The 25,661-nt window shown below is 38.6% G+C and overlaps 1 protein-coding gene across 7 annotated transcripts in view; it reads right to left on the reverse strand.

Moving 5' to 3' along the window:
* Positions 1–10,637: 10,637 nt before the first annotated feature.
* Positions 10,638–25,661, reverse strand: part of atp11b.L (ATPase, class VI, type 11B L homeolog) — a 64,047-nt gene continuing 49,023 nt past the window's right edge. For 2 of the 7 annotated variants that reach the window (XM_041563313.1, XM_018263670.2), the window contains 2 exons: positions 15,900–16,033; positions 10,638–11,395 (listed from right to left, as the gene is read on the reverse strand). In XM_041563313.1, the coding sequence (XP_041419247.1) occupies positions 11,314–11,395; positions 15,900–16,033 (216 nt within the window). In that variant the 3' untranslated portion in view covers positions 10,638–11,313. Of the gene's footprint in view, positions 11,396–14,565; positions 16,034–18,946; positions 19,084–23,037; positions 23,124–25,661 lie in introns of those variants that run through there. The other 5 variants (XM_041563312.1, XM_018263669.2, XM_041563314.1 and 2 more) reach the window with 4 other exon arrangements.

Here is a 25,661-nt window from a genome sequence, read left to right on the forward strand (position 1 = left end):
GACAAAGAATTTCATTATACTGACTTAAACCAAATTTAACTTAACAACATTTTCCCCCTGACATTTTCATTATGGTGGAGACATTTTGGCAGAAAAAAATGTTGTGGGTATGACTAATTCGCAAAAAGGTCGTCCATATGACACATCTACATTTTAATTACATTTTTTTAAAATTGTCAGAGGCAGAAAAATGACAGAAAATTGGTCTGTGAATAAGTCGCCGCAAGTATAACATTTTTGTCAATTTCCCCCGATTGAGATTCACGCTGAACATGAATTTTATAAAAAAAAATGCACTCAAAAAAACATTCTTGGTTTAACATTTACTAAATGTATTTATGAAGAATCCCCTTTGGCTCTTGACATACTGGGGCTCATTTATCAACTCTGGGCAAAATTGCCTGTGGGCAGAAACCCATAGCAACCAATCAGTGCTTGGCTTGTTTCAGGCAGCTGCAGGGAGAACAATGAATGCAGCAATTTGATTGGTTGCCATGGGTAACTGCCCACAGGCAATTTTGCCCAGTGTTGATAAATGATCCCCACTGTATATAAGTATATGTTCTGCTGGAATTTATCCTAATTATACACCTTAATGGGGCCTGTCTGGGCTTAACCTCACACCAGGAATTGAGAAAGAGTTTCCATTGTTTCATTTAGAAAAAACTGTTGAGATTGCCCCTCGTGGGGGATCCAAAGCCATACTTGGGGCACCCAGCCTGAAGGGTAAGATTTTGGGATATATTTGCTCTGCTAGATACTTCTAGAAACCCAGTTTGGAGTAAATACAGATTTATTGCCCTAGCTGGAGCTGTGGAGGAATCAGTTATGGGGGCTCCGGATAAAACTGCAGGGGCTGAAAAGCTGATATCCAAGCTTGTGTTACACATACAGACTTCTCACATCTTCTCTACTGTATATACAGGCTTGCTTTATGTCAGGAGGATTGGGAATGCAGAACTCTCTTACTGTTGGTCTTAAGAACAATAAATTGGACATTTCCTATTCAAAGTAGGAATTGGTTTCCATGCAACCCATTTACTCTATAAAATATGAAGACAAGTTATGTACAAATAACCGTAATCCCTGGGATACCAAGACATTTCCTATATGCTCCAATAACACTGCCCCTGGTGGACACAAAGGTAGTTTTCCTAAACATTGCCTTTGGCCTGCCAACTAGATCCACTATAATATATGCATGCAATAACAAGACAAGCAAAATACTATGCACAAAACAAGGGTTCTATTATAGTTTGATGTATGTCTTATAGGAAATAAGAGGGCTTTAAAGGCGAACTAAACCAAAAATGAATGGTTTAAAATGATGTACCGTCGTTTACAAAATTACCTTATTGCACCAGCCTAAAGTTTCAGCTTCTCAATAGCAGCGATGATCCAGGATCTATTATAGTTTGCTGTATGTCTAATAGAAAATAAGAGGGCTTTAAAGGAAAACTAAACCCTAATGGTTCAAAATGGCATATTTTATAAAATTACCTTATTGCACCAGCCTAAAGTTTCAGCTTCTCAATAGCAGCAATGATCCAGGACTTCAAATTGTCACAGGGGGTCACCATCTTGGAGAGTGTCTGTGACACTCACATGCTCAGTGGGCTCTGAACAGCTGATAAGCTAAGCTTTGGGGTCGTCACAAATTATCAAGCAGAAAATGGTTTGTCTGTAATATAAGCTGATGCTACAGGGCTGATTATTTAATTCTGATTCTAGCTGCACTGGTTTCTGTGCTGCCATGTAGTAATTATTTGTATTAAAGGGGACCTGTCACCCAAAAATTATTCCAAATCCTATTTTATCACACTAATCAAGCAAAATTAACTTTAGTTACACTATATAAATTATTTGAATCTTGTTTCCTTCTGTCTGGGAATGCATCATTATAGCAAGCAGACAGGAGCCATTTTGTGGACACTGTTATTAAGACAAGCCTTGTATCATCTCAGAATGTTGTTTGTGCACCAGAATAGGGGATCTGATGTCCATCCCCATGCCCTGGCTACACTATTAAATGGTGAAGAGAATGGAGAAAGGTGGGGAGAGCAGTGACATGTAGGAAGTGCTCAATAGAAAGTGAAAGTAATTGTCTGCCCCGCCACTATGACTAAGGCATAGAGAAGTGGCAGGCAATATTTGATTGACAGCTTACAACAGCTATGAATGCTTTAATAAAAAAATGTTTTTGGATTTTATGTTTAAAGGGGACCCGTCACCCAAACAAAATTATTCCAAATCCTATTTTATCATGTTAGTCAAGCAAAAGGAACTTTAATTACACTGTATAAATTATTTGAATATTGTTTCCATCAGTCTGGGAACTCATAATTATATTAACCAGGAAGGAGCCATTTTGTGGACACTGTTATTAAGGCAGGTCTTGTATCATCTCAGAATCTTGTTTATGCACTAGGGGACAGGGACCCAATGTCCATCCCCATGCCCTGGTTACACAATTAAATCGTTAAGAGAGCTGAGGGAATGTGGAGAGAGCAGTGACATCTAGGAAGTGCTGAATGGAAAGTGAAAGTAATTGTTTGCCCCGCCTCTATGCCTAGGCATAGAGGCGGGGTAGGCAATATTTGATTGACAGCTGATATTTTTAAATGAGTTTACAACAGCTATGAATGCTTTAATAAAAAAAAGAACTTGGCTTTCATATTTAATTTAAAAAGGACTTTTATTATACAGATTTTTATGTCTGGGTGACGGGTCCACTTTAATTTGAAAAGGACCTTTATTATACAGCTTTTTATGTCTAGGTGACAGGTCCACTTTAATTACTAATCAACCTCATACTGTGACATTTCTATTCTATGTGTACTGTATATTGTGAGTGGGTCCCTAAGCTCAGTAAGTGACAGCAGCACAGAGCATGTGCAGTGAATCAGCAGAAAAATAAGATGGAGAGCTACTGGGGCATCTTTGGAGACATAGATCTTTACTGCTAAAGACCTGTGGTTTCCTTGGGCTGGTACAGAAAAATGTGTAACATTTCTAGTTACTTCTTTAGTTAGGCTTTAGTTGTCCTTTAAATCCTTATTCTGCAAGCATAATATTCTGAAGTTGAGCCTGAATACAGCTAGCAGTAATCACAGCGTTGCACTTTATCTGCATTGGGTGGCAATGGAAAGATGCCATAGTGTTTGCAGCTGCAGTGATTGTCTTTCCAGTGATTATACTTGATTTTTATTGTTCCCATTCCATAACATCAAAGGAAACAGAAGTAGTAGTCAGGGCCTGATGCATGGAGTAGAGGGCCTGGATTCATCTAGTAGTAACGCCCAGTGTAGAAGTCTCTATGTGCAGCAGCTCTTCTCTTATTTACCATGGCTGCTATCTTCTGTTTTAAAGCAAATGAGCTCACATTCTAACCAGGATTTACTGTCCCTTTAACTAGTTAGACATAGCTGTTGTTAATTAAGGGTCAGCGGAATTGACCAGGGAAGGAAAATGACCTGTATCCATTTTATTTGTAGAATGCAGAAGAACTTGTTATGGTCGATACCAAGCACCGCCCCAATGTAGCACTAGCACATTTATTGTATTGTGACCTACTGTCTATGCAGGGGATGTATTCAACGAAGGGAACAATATCCATATTCCAGTTTGTATTGGAGCAGCCGGACCCTCTCCAACTGCTGAGTAGCTGCTGCCATAAAATAAAGGAAGCTTATTGCAGGAACATGATGGAATACAAGGCAGAAGTCCGGCATGCTTGCTAAGGGAAATGTTTCAGTCTTTGGCCTTCTTATTCTACTTCTCTACAGCTTTAGGGTAAGACTACACTGACGTTTTCAGCACGATCCGACGTGCTGTGACAAATCGCATGCGATGGAAATAAGGTAAGAGATAGAAATGTTGGATGAAGTCGCAGCGTTGATCCGACGCGACGCGACTGTCAGATGCAGACACTGCCCGCTGCATCTACATCAGGCAGTTGTGTCGGATCAACGCTGCGACTTCATCCAACATTTCTATCTCTTACCTTATTTCCATCGCATGCGATTTGTTGCAGCTAGTCGGATTGTGCCAAAAACATCAGTATAGTCCTACAGCAACTAAACCATTGCAAAGCTCAATATGTTTTGTTACCTTTCATTTCTTACCTTCCTATTCAGGTTTTCTCTTGATGATTTCCGATTTAATTTGTGAAGTGCTGCCTAATTGTTACAGTTACAGAAATGAAGCCCCAGCAGCAGCCAGACTGTGTGCATCAGAAAGATGAGAGCTGCACAACTGCAAATATCTGTCTATATCATGACCAAAAATACATTTTAAAGTGAACTTAAGTGACTCTTATGACATGTAACCGAGATACCAGGGAGGACAAAAGATAGAGGGTTAAAGGAATAGTTCAGTGTGAAAATAAAAACTGGGTAAATAGATGGGCTGTGCAAAATAAAAAATGTTTCTAATATAGTTAGTTAGCCAAAAATGTAATATATAAAGGCTGGAGTGAACAGATGTCTAATAAAACAGCCAGAATCCAACTTCCTGCTTTTCAGCTCTATAACTCTGAGTTAGTCAGCGACTTGAAGGGGGGCCACATGGTACATTTCTGTTCAGTGAGTTTGCAATTGATCCTCAGCATTTAGCTCAGATTCAAAAGCAACAGATATGACCCATGTGGCCCCCCCTCAAGTCTCTGATTGGTTACTGCCTGGTAGCCAGGGTAACCAGTCAGTGTAAACAAAGAGAGCTGAAAAGCAGGAAGTAGTGATCAGACTGACATGTTATACATCAAATCACTCCAGCCTTTATACATTACATTTTTGGCTAACTAACTATATTAGAAACATTTTTTATTTTGCACAGCCTATCTATTTACCCAGTTTTTATTTTCACACTGAACAATTCCTTTAAGTAATGAAATGAATAAAGTTTTCCTACGAGCAGTAACCCATAGCAACTGATCAGTGAGTAGCATTTAAAGGGCACCTGTTTAAAAGCAAACATCTTATTGATTGCTACGGGTTACTGCTCCTGGGCAAACGTAGTGCCTTTTATTACATATGGGGATATGCGTCAGACCTAAAATGTAGCGTGCATCAGCACAATGAGAACAAAGTAAAAGTTAGTGGTCTTTATCTTAGGAGACCATAGCTTAGTTTATATTTTGCCATTAGTTTGGAAGGTTCCTGACACTATTGTGTGTATACTATACCGTCCCGTAGAATTGACATTGTCTTTTCCACAGCACACTATTTGCCTGAACAGGGGGGTAATGTACAGTAGTATATGAAAGCTTGAATGTGACAATATACTGCACTATATAGTGGACATTATCTCCTGGCCCTGGTGCCCTTATGCATATCCAGTGAGTATGGCTGTGGCTTTTTAAAATACTTGGGGGAGGGGGGTCTTTCCCAGGTAAGAAATTAGGCATACATGTTTATAATTACTATGTGGGGTCTCAGTACAAAGTGCTTAGGTCTAGTAGTCCATAACAACCAATCAGAGGTTTGATCAGTAAATGGTACATGCTGATTGGTTGGTATGCGTTACTGGACCAAGAGCCAACATTGCACCTTTTGGGTACTGGCACTTAAAGGAAAACTATACCCCCAAAATGAATACTAAACCAACAGAGCATTTATATCAAACTAAGTGACATATTCAAGAATCTTCACAAACTGGTCTATATAGTTAAGTACATGTTGCTCTTTTACATCTCTTAAACCACCATTTCGTGCTGGTCTGTGTGCTGTCTCAGAGATCACCTGACCAGAAATACTTCAGTTCTAACTGTAACAGGAAGAAGTGAGGAAGCAAAAGACAGAACTCTGTCTGTTAATTGGCTGATGTGACCTATTAAGTATGGTTTATTATTGGTATGTTTGAGTGCACTGTGAATCATACGATCCCACGTGCGGCAATTATTTTTTAAAATGGCAATTTTCTATTTAGGATTACCCAATGGCACATACTACTAAAAAAGTATATTATGAAAATGGTTTATTTACATGAAGCAGGGTTTTACATGAGCTGTTTTATGTGATATCTTTTTAGAGACCTACATTGTTCAGGGGGTATAGTTTTCCTTTAAGCAAATATCCGTGGTAAATCTGTGCAACGGCATGGGACAGATCTCTTCGAAATGCCTTTGCTTAGTCCAAAGGTTTGAATCTCTGCAAGTAAAATACATACATCACATCAATTCAGCTGAACTGCAACTAAATACTTTCCTTTGCAGTATGCATTACTCTCCTTGTGCTTGAGACTTAGCCTAGCACAGACACAGTTATAAAATGAGTTTTTAAAAGATTGGGTTCTTCTTACTACAAGTAAGTGTTAATAGACTGCTTATTATTGTTATTATACAGTGTTTGTGCAGAAAGTGTAGCTGACGGCAATGAACTTCTATGGAATATCCCATTGGGAAGCTCTGGAGGTGTAGGGATTATTAGCTAATTAGAAGTTCATTACGTGGAGACCCTAATGTACTAACAACAGTACAAAGCACAATATAGAAACAGTGCCAGATTTGCCTGCTATAAATAAATTAATGTTTCCTAGCTCCTCCTCCTCTATGTACTAGTCTCATTTGTCCTAATATCTTTTCCAACTACAGTGTAAATATACAATAAGTGATAGTGTCAGTAAATGCACAGGGATCATGTGGTGCTGCCTACAGAAGTCATGACTGCAGTGTATGATAGACAGCAATGTTATATTGCATCTTGTACTCAACAGTGATTTGTTACATAGCCTTGTGGTTTTCCTTTCATCGCTAAATTCACTCTCTCCACAAAGCCCATGTTGATTTAAAAAGCTGCACAGACGGATCATCTTATTTGTGCCAAATATTAATAAACATGTTGGAAAAACAACTTAAAAAGCTCCTAAAATATGAAAGACCATGTGCAATGTGGTAGCCACGGAATTACTGTGTGCGGCATTTGTACTGCAGATAAAAATTATATGTATAGTAGGGGCAAATGACTGGTATGTGAAAGGGATTGGAGCAAAGGGCCAGCATTAAGCTTATTTTTAAGATTAAGTCACTTTATGGAAGCAATGGCACATAGCAGCATGACAAACTGTGTTTTAGTATAGAAATCTGTAAGTGCAGCTGTATATGGGTTGCTGAAATGAATGAGAAGCGAAGAACATAGGGCTCATTTATTAAAGGGCAAGACACAGAGCTGCAATCCATACACAATGGAGCCCTGCACTTACCCCTTTTGTTATTGTAGTCATTACATACAGGGTTGTGTTGGTCCTTGTGCTAGTCACATTCCCTAGCCTGTGTATCTGAATGACAAGCCCACATGCCATCTCCAGCCTGACTCATGATATCAACGCTGCTAATAACCGACAGCTCTGTAGTCAAGAAAAACCTGCAGACTGCAAATAAGGCCTAGTAACTAGTGATGTGTGAGCAGATCTGATATTTGCTCCTCCTGGATGTCACAGCGCCACCTGAAACTGAACCTTTCTAAAACAGAACTCATATTTCCTCCAAGATCTTCCCCTGTCCCAGATATCACTCACAGTAAACAACACCACCTTTCATTCCACCACACAGGCACGCTGCCTAGGAGTTATCTTAGACTCTCATCTGTCTTTTTCACCACACATTCAAACACTTGCCGTATTCAACTGCGCAACATTGCTCGAATACGACCATATCTCAGTTCAGAATCAACAAACACTGATTCAGTCTCTCATCATCTCCCGCCTTGATTACTGCAACTTACTCCTCACAGGTATTCCAACAAGTCACCTTTCACAACTCCAATCTGTTCTAAACGCAGCCGCTAGACTCATTCATCTATCTTGCCGCTCAACATCAGCTGCTCCCATATGTATGTCCCTTCACTGGCTCCCAATCTCTTCTAGAATCAAATTCAAATTACTTACACTCACATTCAAGGCCCTTAATAATGAAGCCCCTCCCTATATTTCATCTCTAATCTCCAAATACACTCCATCACGAAACCTACGCTCTGCTTCTGATCTTCGCCTCACTTCTCCTCTCATCACTTCTGCCCATTCTCATCTACAAGACTTCTCTCAGGCTTCTGCTTTTCTCTGGAACTCTCTGCCTCGAGCTGTCAGACTTTCTCCTTCTTTCCAAACTTTCAAGCGTTCCTTAAAGACCCACTTAAAGAGGCCTATTCGATGTACCTTAATTAATCATTGCTGTATCAAAAATGACAGTGTTTATATAATCCTAATGTCTCAATTGTACCCTAACCTTTGTTTGTAAACTCTAATCTCTAGGTCCTTCTAGCCCTATTGTACTCTGTAATCCTTGTTTGTTATCCACCATTTATTCTGTTTGCTATAACTGCAGTAAAGCACTGCGTATCTTGACAGCGCTATATAAATAAATGATGATGGTCCGTGGGTCAAGGACTTGATCCCTTGCATGTAAAATCTGGTGATCATTCCCTGTTGGAGACATTAATGACAGGGCCCCATCCATAGCAACACCAGCAGGTTGCACCTCAATTTAAATTAATCATGGTTTTTGTAGCCACCCATCACTCCCTGTAACTTTTATATAGTGCCTCCTATAGGCACCACCAGACACTACATATAAACAAACAAACAACTTACCCGATTCTCTTTCCAAAATGCTGATTAAAATGCCACCCTGTGCAACCAAAGAGCTCATGATCTATTACACTCCATTTTTATTCCTCTTTCTTCTTTGGCTCTCATCTATCCTGTGCTTCTGTGGATCCTTGGTTGCTAGGGTAATTGGGACCATAGTTGTTAAAGGGGAACTATCGCGAGAATGAAAATTTTATATAAGCTTCATGATAATGAAATAAGAAACTTTGAAAATACAATCAATTAAAAATCCTGTACCGTTTCTGAAATAACTAAGTTTAACTTCACTATTCCTCTCTCAGCATCTGTTTCTCTTCATTCTGTATTCCTCCCCCAAACAACGTAGGTCTCTATAAAAATATTTTGCATACAACAGCTCAGATGTAAAACCCTGCTTCATCTAAATAAATCATTTATAATACATTATAATAATATAAAAATCCCTTCTATTGTAACATTTCACTTACTGACAGTTGTTCTCAAAGAGGGGGGGAATTAAAACTTTTCTTGCAACTTAAAGAACACAATTAAGTTTGCAAATACATCGTTCCATTTTATTGCTGTTTGGGCTTGATAACAAATGAGCAAGATTATACACACACAAACACACACACACGTGATGCCTGAGTAATAGCAAATTTTGATTTAAAACGTGAACTTTAATAACCTGCATTTTCATTAGAATGTAAACAGTTTGATGATAATAAAAAGGGAAGTGAGGAACAGTAATTGTTACATCTTTGGGTTAAAACATTTCCCTTTATTTAAAAACAATTAAAATATATTCTATGGGGGGCGGCGAGCCCAAGAACAGAAAAATATAGAATGGGAGGAAAAAAATATAAACGGAGAAAGATGGAGAAGTTAATGGAACATGTTGCAAAAAACAAAACAAAAATGATTCTGTGAGGGAAACTCTGGCCAAACAACAATTGATATTATAGAAAATGTGTGGCTCTTCTTCTGCAGTACTGTACAAATTAGGGATGCACCGAATCCACTATTTAGAATTCAGCCGAACCCTTTGCAAAAGATTCGGCCGAATACTGAACCAAATCCTAATTTGCATATACAAAATTAGGAGTGGGGAAGGGACAAAAAGTGTGACAAAAAGTGATGCACTTCACCTCCCCTGACCCTAATTTGGATATGCAAATTTGGTTCGGCCCGACAGAAGGATTCGGGAGAATCCGAATCCAGCTGAAAAAGGCCAAATCCCAAAATGAATCCTGGATTCTGTACATTCCTAGTACAAATCAGGACAGCCAGCGATTGTTCTCATGTAAATAGTGTTCTACAATACAGGAGTCATCAGCCTTTACTCTGGTTCTTTCCAAAAAGATATTTAAAAATAAGTCTTATATACTGAATTTATTGAACCCGCCTAAAGGTTCAGCATCTCTATAACAGTAATCATCTGGGCCTTCAAAGTTGGCACAGGAGCTCACCATCTTCTTGAGTTGTATTAGACGTGTCAGTGACACGCACATGCTCAGTGGGGTCGGAGCTGTTGAGAAGATGGTGGAGGGGTGCTTGCAAATTATTATACAGAAAATGAAGTTAATCTGTCAGATTAGAAAACAGGGAGCTATTGGGGGAATATATTGTGCTGGTGCAGAAGGCCACAACAAACAACATTCCTGCCCTACTTCTTTTTTAAGCTTGATTCTCATTTAAACCAGGCTTGGGTAACAGGAACTACTGGGGGTGTTAGGAACTGTAAGAAGCTTTGAAGCGGTGGTTCACCTTTAAGTTAACTTTTATTATGTTATAGAATGGCTAATACGAAGCATATTTTCAATTGGTCATCATTTTCTCTTTTTATTGTTCAATTAATTACCTTCTGACTCTTTCCAGCTTTCAAATAGGGGTCACAGACATCTAAAAACAAAATGCTCTAAAAGGCTAAAAAAAAGTATGGTTATTGCTACTTTTTATTACTCGTTCTCTAATCAGACCCTCTCCTATTCATATCCCAGTCTCTTATTCAAATCAGTGCTTGGTTGCTGGGGTAATTTGCACGCTAGCAACCAGATTGCTGAAATTGCAGACCGGAGAGCTGCCGAATAACAAGGTAAACAACTCAAAAATAAAAACCAATTGCAATTTGTCTCGAAATATCACTTTCTATCGCATGTTAAAAGTTAATTTCAAGGTGGACCACCCTTGAGTCTGAGTTGTATAATCCCACTCCCACATACTATCAGAATAGTCTTTCTTTAAAACTTTCCATTCGCCCTGCCTTTAAAAGTGTATGTGGAGGTCTATTCCTCATATAAAAGTGACTTACAGTATCTAGAGGAGAGGGTGCAGTAGTAGGGAGTACTTTTAAAAGGCAATAAGTTTACAATGGGGCTGCTATAGACAGATTGAACAAACACTGATTTTCTATTTCTCAAACATACAGAAAACAAAACAAGATCATTAAAAGAACCGGTGGAAATATTCCCGATATACATTACATTCAGTCCAGATCACAAGGTGCAATCTGCAGTGTATCGACAGCAATATAAATATCCATACAGAATTGCCAGTTATAACAGCATTTCATTGGTACGTTTGATCCCGTAAAATAAATAACCTACCCATCAAGTGAATCATCCACAATTGGGAGGGTAAAACAAAACTGATTCATTTGAGGTCAGTCAGAAGTTTTGGTTTGTAAGAAAGTCTATATTTGGATGTACAAATAGGAAGAGGGGAGATTGAGGGTAAGAAAGGCAAGAGACACTGCTAGCATGTAGATGGATCCATGGCGGAGAGAGTCAAGATGCTTCTGTCGTTTGAATAACAAGGATCCGTCTCACTCCAAGATCTAAAGCGATAAAAAGAAAAACATGGGCAAAAAAGACATAGAAACCCCTTTAGAGACAGCGCGTGTTCTACTCCTCTTCACTGGCAGCATCACTAAGAAGCATAATTACATGGAAGGAGTTTGAATCGGAAGAAGTGTAGACAAAATGCGATCAATTTCCTCAAGACTCCTATAAGGCCAACTATATATAAAGTTGCAAGGAACAATTTAGAGGATAAATAAGGGCAGAGCTATTATCTTGATGCAGAATAAGAGGAAGACAATTCATCCCTAGATATTTGTCTACATTCCCAAAAGTTAGGCACCCCCAAGAGATTGTAGTGATCGCTCCAGTGAGCACCACGGAGCGCTCCTCATCCGGCTTCCACTTTCTTCACATTTCCCGGGGCAGACACATGCGCAGTAGAATGAAGTTTAGTTCAGTTCAGCTTTTCACTCTAATGTGCATGTAGAAAGAAGAAGCCGGAAGAGAATCGCTCTGTGGTGCTTGCTGGAATAACCCCGGGCCGGTGCAGTTTTCTGTTAATAGGAGCACCGGCTCGGGGTTTCAGGTCAGTAAATACATTCAGTTGGAGGTGCCTAACGTTTGGCACCCCCAAGTGTGCAACAACTTTTTCTCCTTTAAATAAACCCAATAGGCTGGTTTTTCGTCCAATACGGATTAATTATATCTTAGTTTGGATCAAGTACAAGCTACTGTTTTACTATTACAGTTTGAATAAGATGGAGTGTATGGGGAACAGCCTTTCCGGAATTCTGAACTTTCTGGATAACGGGTTTCCGGATAACTGATCCCATACCTGTACTCCTCAGAACAGAATCCATGTTATTTGTTCAGAGGCTGCATGCAATAGACTCAATGTGGTCATATATCTCAACACTGGGCAAAACTGCATGGTTGCCATGGGTTATTGCTAGCCCAGGTGCAAATATGCCCAGTGTTGATAAATGAGCCTCAGTGAGTTAGTACCTACGCCTACGGTGTCACAGCTTATTACCATATGCTCTTCTGCAGCATTGCCACCGATGTTATGGGTACTATCACCCTCCCTCCCAATCAATCCTTTCCATTTACAAATACTAGGCACCAACCTGCTGAGAACTAGCTATATGCATAAGATGGCCATACAGGGGACAATAGGGCAGACTCCCTAACAAACGGCCAACAGAGCTGTGGCTCATCTTTTCTTCCTCATCTTCTGATGCCCCATGCACATACCTGCTGTATCAGCAAATTCAATTTGAAACCTACCTCTGAATCCACAGTACAGGGATACACCATACATGTACCAATAACCATACTGATGCAACACATAGGGGGTTATTTACTAAACTTCGAATGCAAAAATCACAAAAAAAAAAAGTTTTTTTTTTTTTATAAAATCAGTCTGAATCAGAAAATCCAGACCTGTCGAGGTTGCATATAAGTCAATGGGAGAAGCCTCAATGATTTTTTGATGTGCACTGGCTTTCTTGCAATACCCCGATGTTTTTGGCAAAAAAAATAATTTTCGGGAAATGTAATAATAAATAAGCGTAAAAACCAGAGTGGATTTGATCGGAGTTTGTATTGTGATTAATTCGGACTCTGATAAATAACCCCCATAGAGTTGTAAAGAAGTGTTTCAGCTTGATCATCTCAGGGGATGCTGAATCAATGTCTAATCACTGAGAATATTCTCAGAAGCTCATCTCAAAACTTACCGGCTGCAGGGGGTGCCTCTTATTATGGATGTTTGGCTGAATTGTTCTTGGTGAATTCATTATTTCCAAATATCAAATCAAACCAATATTAACGTGAATACATTTTGATTTGATTTAGCTGAATCTTATACCAGCTCCAGGTGGTGTGTACATATGTATAGGTCTGTATATACACACACCGTAGATTTACCAAAATGTGAAATTAGAGCTCACCATAGAAAAAAAAAAAAACACCCCTTTCTATTCATTCCTATGGGATTTTTAGATTCCTATGTATCAGTGGGTGGAAGTTCACAATTTGATATATACAATTCTATAAATCCCACAGGAATGAATAGAAAGTGAGTGAGATTTTCTATGGTGAGCTTTGGTAAATCTGCCCCCCAAGAAAGCTACACAAACATAAAGGACTATAATAAAATAATTTACCCAAACAAGATACTTTTAAGAGTGGTTCACCTTTTAGTTAACGTTTAGGGGGTTATTTATCAGGGGTCGAGTTGTGTTTTCCTGAAAAATTCAAGATTTTTTGAGGGTAGTTTTCAGTCAAAAATGAATTTTCAGGTGGGTTTCACTCGAAAACGTAATGAATTCGAGCAATTCCATGTTTTACATATTTATTGTTATTGCTGCTTCTTATTACTGATCTTTCTATTCAGACTCTCTCCTATGCATATTCCAGTCTCTTATTCATATCAATGCATGGTTGCTTGGGTAAGCTGGACCCTGGCAACCAGACTGCAAACTGAAGAGCTGCTGAATAAAAAGCGAAATTACCCCAAAACCGCAAATAATAGAAAATGAAAAACAATTGCAAAATGTCTCAGAATATCACTTTCTACACTATACATTAATTTAAAGGTGAACAACCTCTTTAAAGCACTGAAGTATAGTATAGAGAAATACACACAATCCTTTCGGATTCAATCTACTTATTGGTTAGCAAAGTTAAAGTCACAGCTTCCAGTAATAACGTAACTCTAAGCCATGTAGTTTTACACTATAAAAATATAGAGTAGTACATTAGATAATGGAAATTGTAGTACGGGATCTTCTGGTTAGAGAAGAGGCCACATCGTTTCAGTGCTTGATGCTATAAATTGACGTAGGCAGAACCTGTTTATAATTGTATCATCACAGCACTATAGACTTGTATTGTAGAAAGAAATTGAATTTTTCAGCCAGCGATTCACCTAGATTTACATACGTCCATTGAAAGATTATAAAATTACTTAATTACTCTTTCAGAAACGCAGGCGATTTTGTCCTTGCCAAAAAGGATGAGGTAATATCAACTGTATAAAGTCTGCCAGGCTTAGAATAACATCATGATGGACAGCGTGCGGCTTTCAACTGCATTTAGTAATGAACGGAAAGCACCCAGAAGTCAGCAAAGCAAATTGATTTGTACAGGGAAAAGAATTAGCAGTGACACCACCAGGAACCCACTAACAAAAGGACATTGGTGATTTTGGAAAGGATGCCTTTATTTATGAAAATGAAGATATCTGATAAGAATCCGTACTAAAAAAAGACATAACATATGCTATATATAAATATTTACTCATTAATGCTTTGTTCCACACAAACAATAACTTCCAAAAATATGCATTTTTTTGTTTGTTTTTTGTAGCATTTGCTCTAAATATAAAACCGACAGTTGCATATTGCTCCTTGGAACGGGACACTAACATAAAAAAGGGATGGACAAAGCCAACGTATAAGCGACTGGGACAGGGATGGCAAACGTTGTATAGGACGTCATTAACGTGTAACGTTTAATAAAAAAAAAACAAAACTGATGAATTGAATCGGAGCAACTTGATGGAATAAACAAATCGTCCCAATTAAGGAATAGATCATTTGAAGATGTAATGTGAATATCACATTTTCCAGTTCGTTAGCAGATATCAACGCTTTAGACAAGCCCAGGCTGGTGAAATGAAGGAGATTGATTAAACAGAAGAGGGTGATGCACAAAAGGTTTTATACTAAAGGGTCACTTTTGTATAAAATGGATATAGAGACACACAAAGGAGCATAACCAATAGGATGTGCCCGTGTCTTAAAGGTAAAGTATACCCAAAAATAATTGTACTGACTGCATTTGGTCTTTTTAAGAGGACTTGTAAGCATTAAATAACATGGCAAGTGGCTATATAGCTCTTATATCAGATTAATGACATGAGAAAATGGCCTGAGTGTGTTTACTTGTGTGTCATTAGCTAAAGAAAGAAGGGAGCGTGTCTTATACTTGACATGAGTATTATGCAAAGGGCAGACTTTCTTGGGTATAACTTGTACCTACAAGCCTCTTAGTTCCTATTTACTGCAGCGTAAGAACTGAACCTTAAGGCAGCCATGCTTTTCTTGGCAGTACATTTATGGAAATGAAACGGGACCGAATGTCAGGTAAAACCTTTTGTATATCTGTGTAAGAACCGTAGCCCAAACAGATCAATTAAAAGTCCATGAAATCAACCAGACACCGATATTACAATGCCCAGAACTACGTAGACAAATGCAAGCAAAGAAAGTTAACATACAGTTAAAAGAGACACACACACACAAATGCTTTATATACAGAAACTGTAGAGAACACTGAAAATAAAATACGATTTAAAAAGTTCCCCAAAACGTATAAATTCTGTTTCAACTCTCTACTGGCAAGGCATTGGAATATGCACTATACCAAACCACGGGATATTTGGTTTCCTATTCATCTATAGCTGCAGGCTCGTCATTTTCCAGTTTATAGGTGAATCGTTGGCAGCAAAGGCTATTTAGAGAGGTTCCACACCTGTTGACCCGGGGCGGGCTGCATCGTCCCATCAATCGTTCCAGCAGTCTTCTAACAGGCGAGCACGCTGCCTCGCAACTTGTGTAGCAGCACATGGAGTCCAAGCAGTTGATACCTGATCCTGTCTCAGCAAGCTGGCAAACAAATAACACAGCAGAGGCTTGTTACAATTCTTTCCCCAAAGCATTTCAACAGTGTAACCTTCAAGGAATGATTGTTAATCACAGATGGCATCAATTTGAGGTTAAAAAAAAAACTACTAGTTATAATGTAAAAATACGCAAGAAGGGTTACAGCAGTGGTGAGAAGCAAAAACCTCTATTATTTGATTTCTGTTTCCCTCAAATGAAAACCAAAAATGTGTATAAAAAAAATAAAGAGAGAAAAATTCTCTGGTACGATAATGGTATGCTCAGAGACTAATGAGGGGCCGGTGCATACATATATTGGCCCAAGGTCATGGGGTATGTTCCCTTGTTTGTCTTGTAACCAATGTAGTTGTGTCAATACGTGTGCGGTTTTCCATCATCCACCAACAGGACTTAACTATCCACATTTTACAAGTTTATCTAAATTTTGGTGTATGCTGTGGTCTGCCCGTGTCTCATATGGGTGAGACCACGTTGCAGATAAAGACTCATATATCCCAACAAAGATTGACCATTACAAGGTCTAACTCCAAATTACCGATTTCCAAACATTTTGTGGAAAAGGGACACTGATTCAGAGCTAAAATTCATGGTTTTGGAAGAAGTCCCTCCACCTAGACACGAGGGGGATCGTGAGGTATGGTGGATCCATCAGTTAAACACATTAGCCCCCAATGGGTTAATTAAGGATTATGACCTGTATGTATTTTTATAGATAATGTTTTCCCACTGTCTTTTTACTTTTGGAGTATTTCCTATGTTAAGACAAAGGGAGCAGTAGCATAGGTGTAGCTACTAAAGGTTTAATTGACTATGCTGTGATGTCATATTCCATTAGTGAGTTCGTTTGATAAGTTAAAAGGGTTGTACCAATTTGTATCTCATTGTAACTATTGAACCCATGTGCTTGAAAAAGACTCTGTGCTCTTTGAAACGTTGTACTGCTGGGATCAAGAATTTGCTTTTAATACACCTAATCGCACCAACAAGAGTGAGTGATGTGCCTATTTTTTTCTTTTTTCTATTTATTCTGTTGCTGTGGCAGCATCAAATTTTTGATAACGTGCACCACGCAATGTAACTGGGCTGTGCGACATAACTTGATTAATTTATATATATATATATATATATATATATATATATATATATATATATATATATATATATATATATTTTTTTTTTAATGTATAGTACTATGGTTGAATGTAAAATTGTGTATAAACAAATGATTACTTGGCCAGGGGCCCGAAAGAGAGATGTGGTCCACCAAAGGATATTTATGGCTCCCAGGTCAGGACTGGTTATTGTCCCATATAGAAATAGTGGGGAATGGGCAATATTAGTCTATGGAAATTTGGAGCAGGGCTGGACAATGCCTCATTAGAGAATAAAGGTATTCACAGCTCATATTACGCAACAGCTGATAGTAGTTCAACTAACACATCATTATACATTACCTGTTTGTCTTAAAAACATATTTTCTGTGAATATTAATGTCTGAAAATGCACGATAAATTTGTAATAACTCTGAAAATAACAGGAAACCTGAAACAGCGTGCATTTATAATCTGTGTATAAACATGCCTGGCCAACCCTTATACCAGTGAGTAAATGTCAAATCAGTAAAGCTAGGCTCCTGTGCACATACATTAGGACTATAAAACTACATTACTGATCACCTAGTAATGTACTGGATAACCCATCGCATAATCAGTTTATTCTGTTTTAGGTCGGGTGCTGGTGAAACCAACTAATTGTTGTTGTATGCCCTGTATATTTCTTTTATCAGGGAACCATGTTACGGTGAGGCTCAGCTATTTCCCTGTGTAATAGAGAGACACAAGAACAGATGATAAGTAGTTGCCATACAGTTTGAAGACACAAATTGAATACTAATTAAAATTTATCATAAGGTAAAAAGACCATTCGCTAGAGTGAACAAGAGTTCTCCAAACGGTGTGTTACCCCCTTTGATATGAATTTGCCTCAATGGTTCCCAATGTAAATGCCAATGGTTCCCAAGCAATGTGGCTGGCCCCACTGGGAGAGGGGGCAGAAGGTTTGGGGCAGTGGAACTCAGCCGAAAGGCTAATTATGAGGACAATTGGCTCTCCTAGATACACATGAAAGGCCAGTTAGGTTAAGATTTGGAGTAAATACGCATGTGTTGCCCTAAACATTATTATAACTATGATGGAAAGTGTTGTTCCTATTTCAGTACTCGTTTCATGAGTCAAGGGGGGCCCTGACCATTGAATGAACTATGGGGTGCTATGGCCAAATGTTGGACAATTTAAGTTGGGCTTAAGGGCTCTTACACACGGGTGTTTGTTTGTGTAAGAGCCCTTAATAAGCCGCAGCCTTATACTATAAATATCAATGGAGGCTACAGCAAATAATTAAACATTTCCATAAAGTGTGGAGTTAATTCAGTAAACAGTAATAATAATAATAAGTAGAAGGCAGAGGGGGTGTATTACTACTATGCAAAATGTTACAGCTTGGACTTAATCCAATAAATTCATCTGAGTGTCAACAAAAAGGATTGCTCTTATAATTCATAAAGAAATGTACTTGTTTAAAAAAAAAAATGAGGGGGGGGGGGTTGTGCCTAGATTTCATTGTAAATGGAAACATTTGGAGGAAATGACTGAAGGGTAAGAAATACCTAGAATCCCACCACTGTAAACATTACAAAACAACTGAAACCTGAATTTGAAAGAAAAAAAAAAACTTCTATTCAGTGTTAGTTGTGTAAATAAATGCCATTGATGAATACACTAACACAAACGGAGAACCATGTTTAGCACAATTACAAGATGTGGCTTGAAAACAATGTTGTAACCATGCCACTGCATGCAGTCCACAAACATGCCCACGAGTGACCACACATCACATGACACAAGTACTACCTAGACTGCTCAAGTGTACTGTTGCTTTGGTGGATCAGCTAGCAACTGTCTATTGTCCGACCCTCTGTGGTCATTTTCAGCAAAGTCAAATGCTGAGTTGACTCAACCCTTATCTTCTTCCATCTAGAGGGATAAAAAAGTCAAGTCACCACCACCTGAGTATCTTGGAGAGATTGCACTCAGATTCTATTTAAAGAAAAATGAGGAGGATTTAGATCAATTGGTAGATTTAAAGGGGTACTTTTAGGAAAATGAAAATTTTCATATAAACTTCATCACACAAATAAGAAACTTAATAAACACAATCAATTAAATATTCAGCATTGTTTCTGAAATAATGGGAGTTTATCTTCACTCTCTCAGCATCTGTTTCTCTTCATTCTCTCTTCATGCAGGAGATGGGTTTCATATAGTCGTTGACAGTTAGATCCAATATATTTTATAGGGGAGCTTTCCTTTCCTAGCAGATGTATTAGAACTCACTCAAATAACGGATTCCAATACAAACAAAATAACTGCTTTTTGCACAAATTCTGCATGTAGAGAGACATGAGGTCTGCTGATTTTGATAGAGTGAGCTCTAATACATCTTCTAGACAAAAGGAGCCCCCCTATAAGATATATTGGATCCAACTGTCAATAAATATCTGACACCCAACTCCTGCATGAAGACAGAATGAAGAGAAACAGATGCTGAGAGAGGAATAGTAAAAATAAACTTAATTATTTCAGAAATAGTACAGAATTTTTTATTGATTGTATTTAGAAAGCTTCTTATTTCAGTATGCCAGAGCTTATATTAAATTTTAATTTTCCCCTTTAATGGTGTTAATGCCCTGGTCAAACTAGGTGAATGAACCTTCCACCCGATTACAACATTTACTTTTAAAAAGAAACTGTATTTCGGCAAATCTTATTGAAAATGTGTTATTTGCTCCATTAACAAACTGAGATTAAAAAAATGATATGGAAAAGGTTTTACACCTATCCAAATGACCAGGTCTGGACTGAGAATTAAAATAGGACCTGGCATTTCAGCTACATAGAGGCCCAATCAGCCCACACAGAGGCTTAAAAAGCCCTTGTTAGCCCACTAAATAGTGACTTTCTATGGCACCTTATAGCAGCCCCTCTGGCATTTGCCAGAAGCTACAGATTGCCAGTCCGGGCCTGCAAATGACCAATTATTTATTTGTTATTGCACAAAGGATTCTTCTCTCCCCCCGCACACATAATGGCTTTTGCTATCAGCATGCAACAACTGTGGGCTATAAATTAGTTGCCTGCATTACCGTTTAAAGAGAGTTTTTAAAAAGTTGGGGCACTATAAACATGTAAATAAAAAGAGAGAGGATGATTTGCAGATCATGTAACCCTATATTTAATTGCAAACAGTACAAAAACTGTCCAATTTTGAAATAAAGGATCATTGCTTACTAAAAAAACTACATGTTCATTTTGAATCTAATGCCAGCAACATTAAAAAAAAAAGAAGTTAGGAACAGGGGCAGCAATGGACTGAAGAAGTTGTGTAATGCTAAAAAGAGCAGATCCCAGAGAGGCTGGGTCTCTCAGAAGTAAAGATGGAAAGGGGGGACAACCATTATGTGGAACACTGCATGGGCAAATATTGCAACAATTTAAGAACAGCGTTCCTCAACATAAAGGGACAAGGCCGAGATCTTATGGATGGCCATGATCTTCAGGCCCTCAGGCAACACTGCATTAAAATCGCAATAATGGAAATCAGTGCATGGGCTCAGGAATACTTCAGAAAGGGAAACTCTACCATGCAAAGAGAAACCATATATAAACTTGATCCAGAAACTTGCCAAAGTTAATTTCAGATGGACTGGGGCAAAGTGGAAAAACTGTCCTGTAGTCTGACAAATCAAAATTTGAAATTCTTTTTGGAAATCATGGACACCAAGGCTAAAGAGGAGAAGGACCAATCAGCCTGTAATCAGCATGCAGTTCAAAAGCAAATGTCTCATGATGGTATGGGGGTGCATTAGTGCAAATGTCAAGGGGAACCTGCACATCTGGGAAGTCACTGTTAATGCTGAATGATATATTCAGGTTTCAGAACAACATTTGCTGCCATTCACATGACATTTTTTTCATGGAATGAGATTGTAGTAAATTGAGTAAATGTGTCCATACACATGCAGACACTGTCTACTCGGTCACTTGTTTTCCAGTGTATGATACAAAAACTTTAGCCCTACTTAATTGGGATTCAAGTGAAGCTCATTCATAGAGTTAAGGCTGGAAAAAAGTTAGTCAAGGACTGCTTCTGACCACGGAATCAGAGCCAAAGGTCAGCCGCTGGTCACCAAATTGTTGGCCTGAAGGCTTGCCTCTTGACTCCCTAATAAAGGTATTAAAGGGTTTTATGGACTATTTGCAGATTCACACATGTAAGAGCAAGTTCTTGACTTTTTGTCAACAACCTACCCAATCACCACAGCCCTACTGTATTATAATCCACCTTTAAAGTAGCCATAGTAGCCAGGGGTATGACACCTGGGGATCTGTAACAGCCACTATAAGTTCTCTGCAGCAGGGAAAAAAACCTAAATGTGGCCATACAATGTCAGATCTCTACTTTTGACAGAATGAGAGGATCTGATTTGGCCCCATGCACAAGATAAACTGGGCTGATCCAAACATTGGTCCAAGGCCCCAATGACTGGATCTTGCACTGGATCCTACAGAAGCCTGTCCAACAGGAAAGGACCTCCGACAGGACCATTCAGTGGGATTTTCAAACCTGTCCAATTAATATCTGCCTGATATTCATCTAGATATCAGTCATGGGGTGCATACACAGCCAATAAGCCAACAGCTTGGTCTGGAGGGACCGAGAAGGCAGCTTTGATTGGATGGCAACCTTAAGTCTTCTCATTATCTCTACAGAGATGTGACAAAACTATGGCAGCTGAACTATTTACATTTACAGAGAACAATTAGACTAGAATTATTTAGTGCACAGGGGTATTTTTTACAGGAGTCATGGGAACCACAAAAAAAGAAAATTTTTGTAGCAGAACTATAAAACCTAGTATTGAGCATCTTACCTGGGTGGGGCACTGTGCCATCAGGAATTGTTCTGTAACAGCCATAGTACTGCCCATTTCTTAGACAATTAGCTCATGAATTAAAAAAAGTCACAAAAAAAGCTTTTTGACACAAGCCTTAGTTTGATTGGGACTGTGAAGGAGTGTGACATTCACGTAGGAATACAAAATAATGTGGGCAGGGGAAGGCACAGAACAGGTTTGATCATACTTCTAAATGAATAAATATGGAGTGGTACTGGGTGAGAGGCAATAATAATGATATGTACACAAAACAACATGAAATGTGTAATGCTGACCTGAAACACAAATACACCACTTAAACCGCATGACAGATGGCATAGTAATAAAAAATATTCTGGGGACTGGACACCAGTTTGAAGAGCAATAGGTCTACCAGATGTACCTAGTGGTGTTGGCTAAAATAACGTATGGGGTACTGCAGATCAGCAATAGCAGCAAACCTGCTGGTATACAGTTTGGAAACACCTTTACCAGCCATTTTGTTGTTTACTCAATCTTCATGTTCAATAATGTCGAGTGCAGATATAGAACAGCAATAAAAACAGTTTTCCAAGTCATATTCCGGAAAAGGAGACACAACAAAAGCAATAAGCACAGAAGCAGCTTGTATAATGAAAAAAAAAAAAATCAAATAATTAAGTCATGGTCCTGCCTTATGTAGCCTGGCATCATCCAACATGCGGAATTTTATAGAGTATTTTCAAGCACTCAAAATCCATGCTTTGAAATGGAATGAAATAAGAAATAATGAAATAAGAGCATGTGGAAGGGATGTTTCTGGAGTCGTGCGAGGGCTTTTATGCACTGCATGCACTCCTTAACATGACCAGGTAAAACAAACACACGGAAGCAAATGCCGAGCAAACAACTGCCAGTTTGGATGTTAGTAGAAAAACTCATGCCTTCTCCATCTCTCTCAGAGCTGGTTAGTTCTCTCTACTCATGCAGAAAAATGGATCCCCTCCTACTCTACCTAATTTTGCTCAGCTGATTCCTTGCCCGTGACAGAGGTTGCAGGGCGATGTACTCGTCACTTAAAGTAATTCTGCTGGCAAACATCTACAAGTGGACAGAAAAGGGATGGGACATATAGCACGTAAATAAAAAGAATTAACTTCACAAAGGCAATTTTAACACATGGGGAAGAACTTCTCAAAAAGAAAAAAAATGAAGACAATAAAATAAACCTGGGATTGGATTTGTTTTGAGAAAAAAAATTGAATACAGTAAAGTATTCACTACGTTTTTGGCATTTTGTGTTCCTCAACCTGGGAATCAAATAACTGAATTAGTAAAAACAACCTCTCTTAAAAACGCAGCCGTCAATTGAACTGGGGTGAACTTACGAATTCTGTCCCATCCACCTATATACCACTGATGTAAGAAACCTTTTGCACTAAAAAGCAAAGAATTTTGTAGAAAAATGCCAGAATACATTTCATAGTCAATATTAAGTTAAAGAACTGAGAAAATATACAAAAGACTGCAATATGTAATATTCCAAGCGGTAACTCGTTTTGTGATTATTCTTCCTTACTTTGTGGCTTAACTGAAATAAAACTAAACACTTTTTTAGAGGAAAATATTTATATACATGCAACTAAAAAAGTAAAAAAAAAAGCTGAGTAATGATAAGACAACATCATTAGGTTTTTTCCTTCTTTAACACAGTCATGTGAAAAAGTAATGTGAACAATTTGATCTTCACTAACAGTATATAAAGATAAGTTTGTATTTGTTATTTTACCTTCACCTTTTAATACTGTTTAAATGAAGATGAAATACCTGTATGCTGAAAAACAAAATTGCCACGGGATGTACTTACTTTTTCATGACCAAGTGTTGTGTTTAAACATTAGTGACACTGACACATATTAAAAATAATAAAGTGCAATGCAAAATAATTCAGACCCAAGGCCAATTTTCTAAAAAAATTAACTGAATTTTGTTCTGTGATATATTTATGTGATATTGATTTACAGGATCCTATACCCCTGAACTATGCTCTATGAAAATATATCACATAAAAGAACCCATAGTTATACTGGGCTATTTTATTATAAAAATATAAAAACTGTTTTTACAGTACGTTAAAAATTCCATAAGGAAACACTGCCATATGATGCACTAAAGCCCAACTCTGGTTGATATGAGAAACATGCGCCCACATAAAACGAGGGGACATAATTGGGGGTACATCAGCCAAAGGATAGACAGAGGCATTTTAGCAAGTCTATTAATTGTCTGATAAACCAGAGGGAAAAAAGACAAAAATAGTGTGTTGTGTGTATATTTTTTAAAAGCAGCTTAGGGCTCTTTTGTCAATTCCAAACGTAACCCTCTATTCCACTGATCTCTTCACATATTCCACTGATCTCTGAACATGTGTCAGGCACAAGGAAATGTGACGAGATAAGAATGGAGTAGAATGCAACTAGCTAATGCATTTAAAGGAGAATTCAACCCTGTATAAAAAAAACTAGGGATGCACCGAATCCAGGATTCGGTTCGGTATTCGGCCATTTTCAGCAGGATTCGGATTCAGCCGAATCCTTGAGCCTGGCCTAACCCGAATCCTTAAAATCATGTGAATTTTCGTCACAAAAAATGGAAGTTTTTTCCCTCCACCTCGCTGATTTGCATATGCAAAAAGAGTTCAGATTCGGTTCGGTATTCGGCCGAATCTTTCACGAAGGGTTCGGGGGTTCAGCTGAATCCAAAAAAGTGGATTCGGTGCATCCCTAAAAAAACCCCTGTACCCCCCACCCTAGGTAGACCACCCTCCCTCCTCCACCCAGGCGCAGATTCTGCCAGCGCATCCATCTTCTGGGTCCTTGGTAAGCTGACTGGGAGATCAGCAATCTCCGTCAATTTTGGTGCATGCGCAGTTGTCGAGAACCGGCTAATTGCTCCAACTGCGCATGCGCCGACATACTGATCTCCCAGTTAGCTTACAGAGGACGCGGAAGATGGACACGCGAAACTCCGCTGGAAGAATCTGTGCCGAGGGGTAAGTATAAAGTATGGGGCATTTCCCCGGAGAGGCAGTTAGCCTGGAGGGGGGGGGGGGGTTACAGGGCTTTTTTTTTTATATACAGGGTTGAATTCTCCTTTAAGAGAGCTCAAACTTGAGTTTCAAATGTGTGTTTAAAAAAAAATGCCCTTAGAACCTGCATTATTTCCTGTCAGGTGACCAATTGGTTGGTTATTGGGATATGAATTCTCTGCACGTTAAGTTCTCATTTAGTATGTGTAGTTCCACTTTATCAACAAAAAAAACTGACATATGCTCTTTGGTTAAATTTAGTAGCACTGGGCTACCACCTCCATTTTTACTTTAAACGTTGCCTAGTCATATCAGCCCAGTCTTGATAACACTTGACTGTACAGGAAGGCGGCACAAAATGAGCCATTACGTGAAAAACAAACCACCCTGAGTGAAAAGTATCTCTTGACAAAAAGCATGAAAAGAACTGTGCTGTGAGGTGGGAAAAGGCTTTGTTATTTGCTTTGCCCAGTTATGATTTGCTATTCAGTAACATTACAGAACTGGTCCAAGATCTGAATAATTTTGCATTAGAGTTTAACGATGAATAA

Source organism: Xenopus laevis, chromosome 5L (genome assembly GCF_017654675.1).
Source record: "Xenopus laevis strain J_2021 chromosome 5L, Xenopus_laevis_v10.1, whole genome shotgun sequence".
Taxonomy (NCBI): domain Eukaryota; kingdom Metazoa; phylum Chordata; class Amphibia; order Anura; family Pipidae; genus Xenopus; species Xenopus laevis.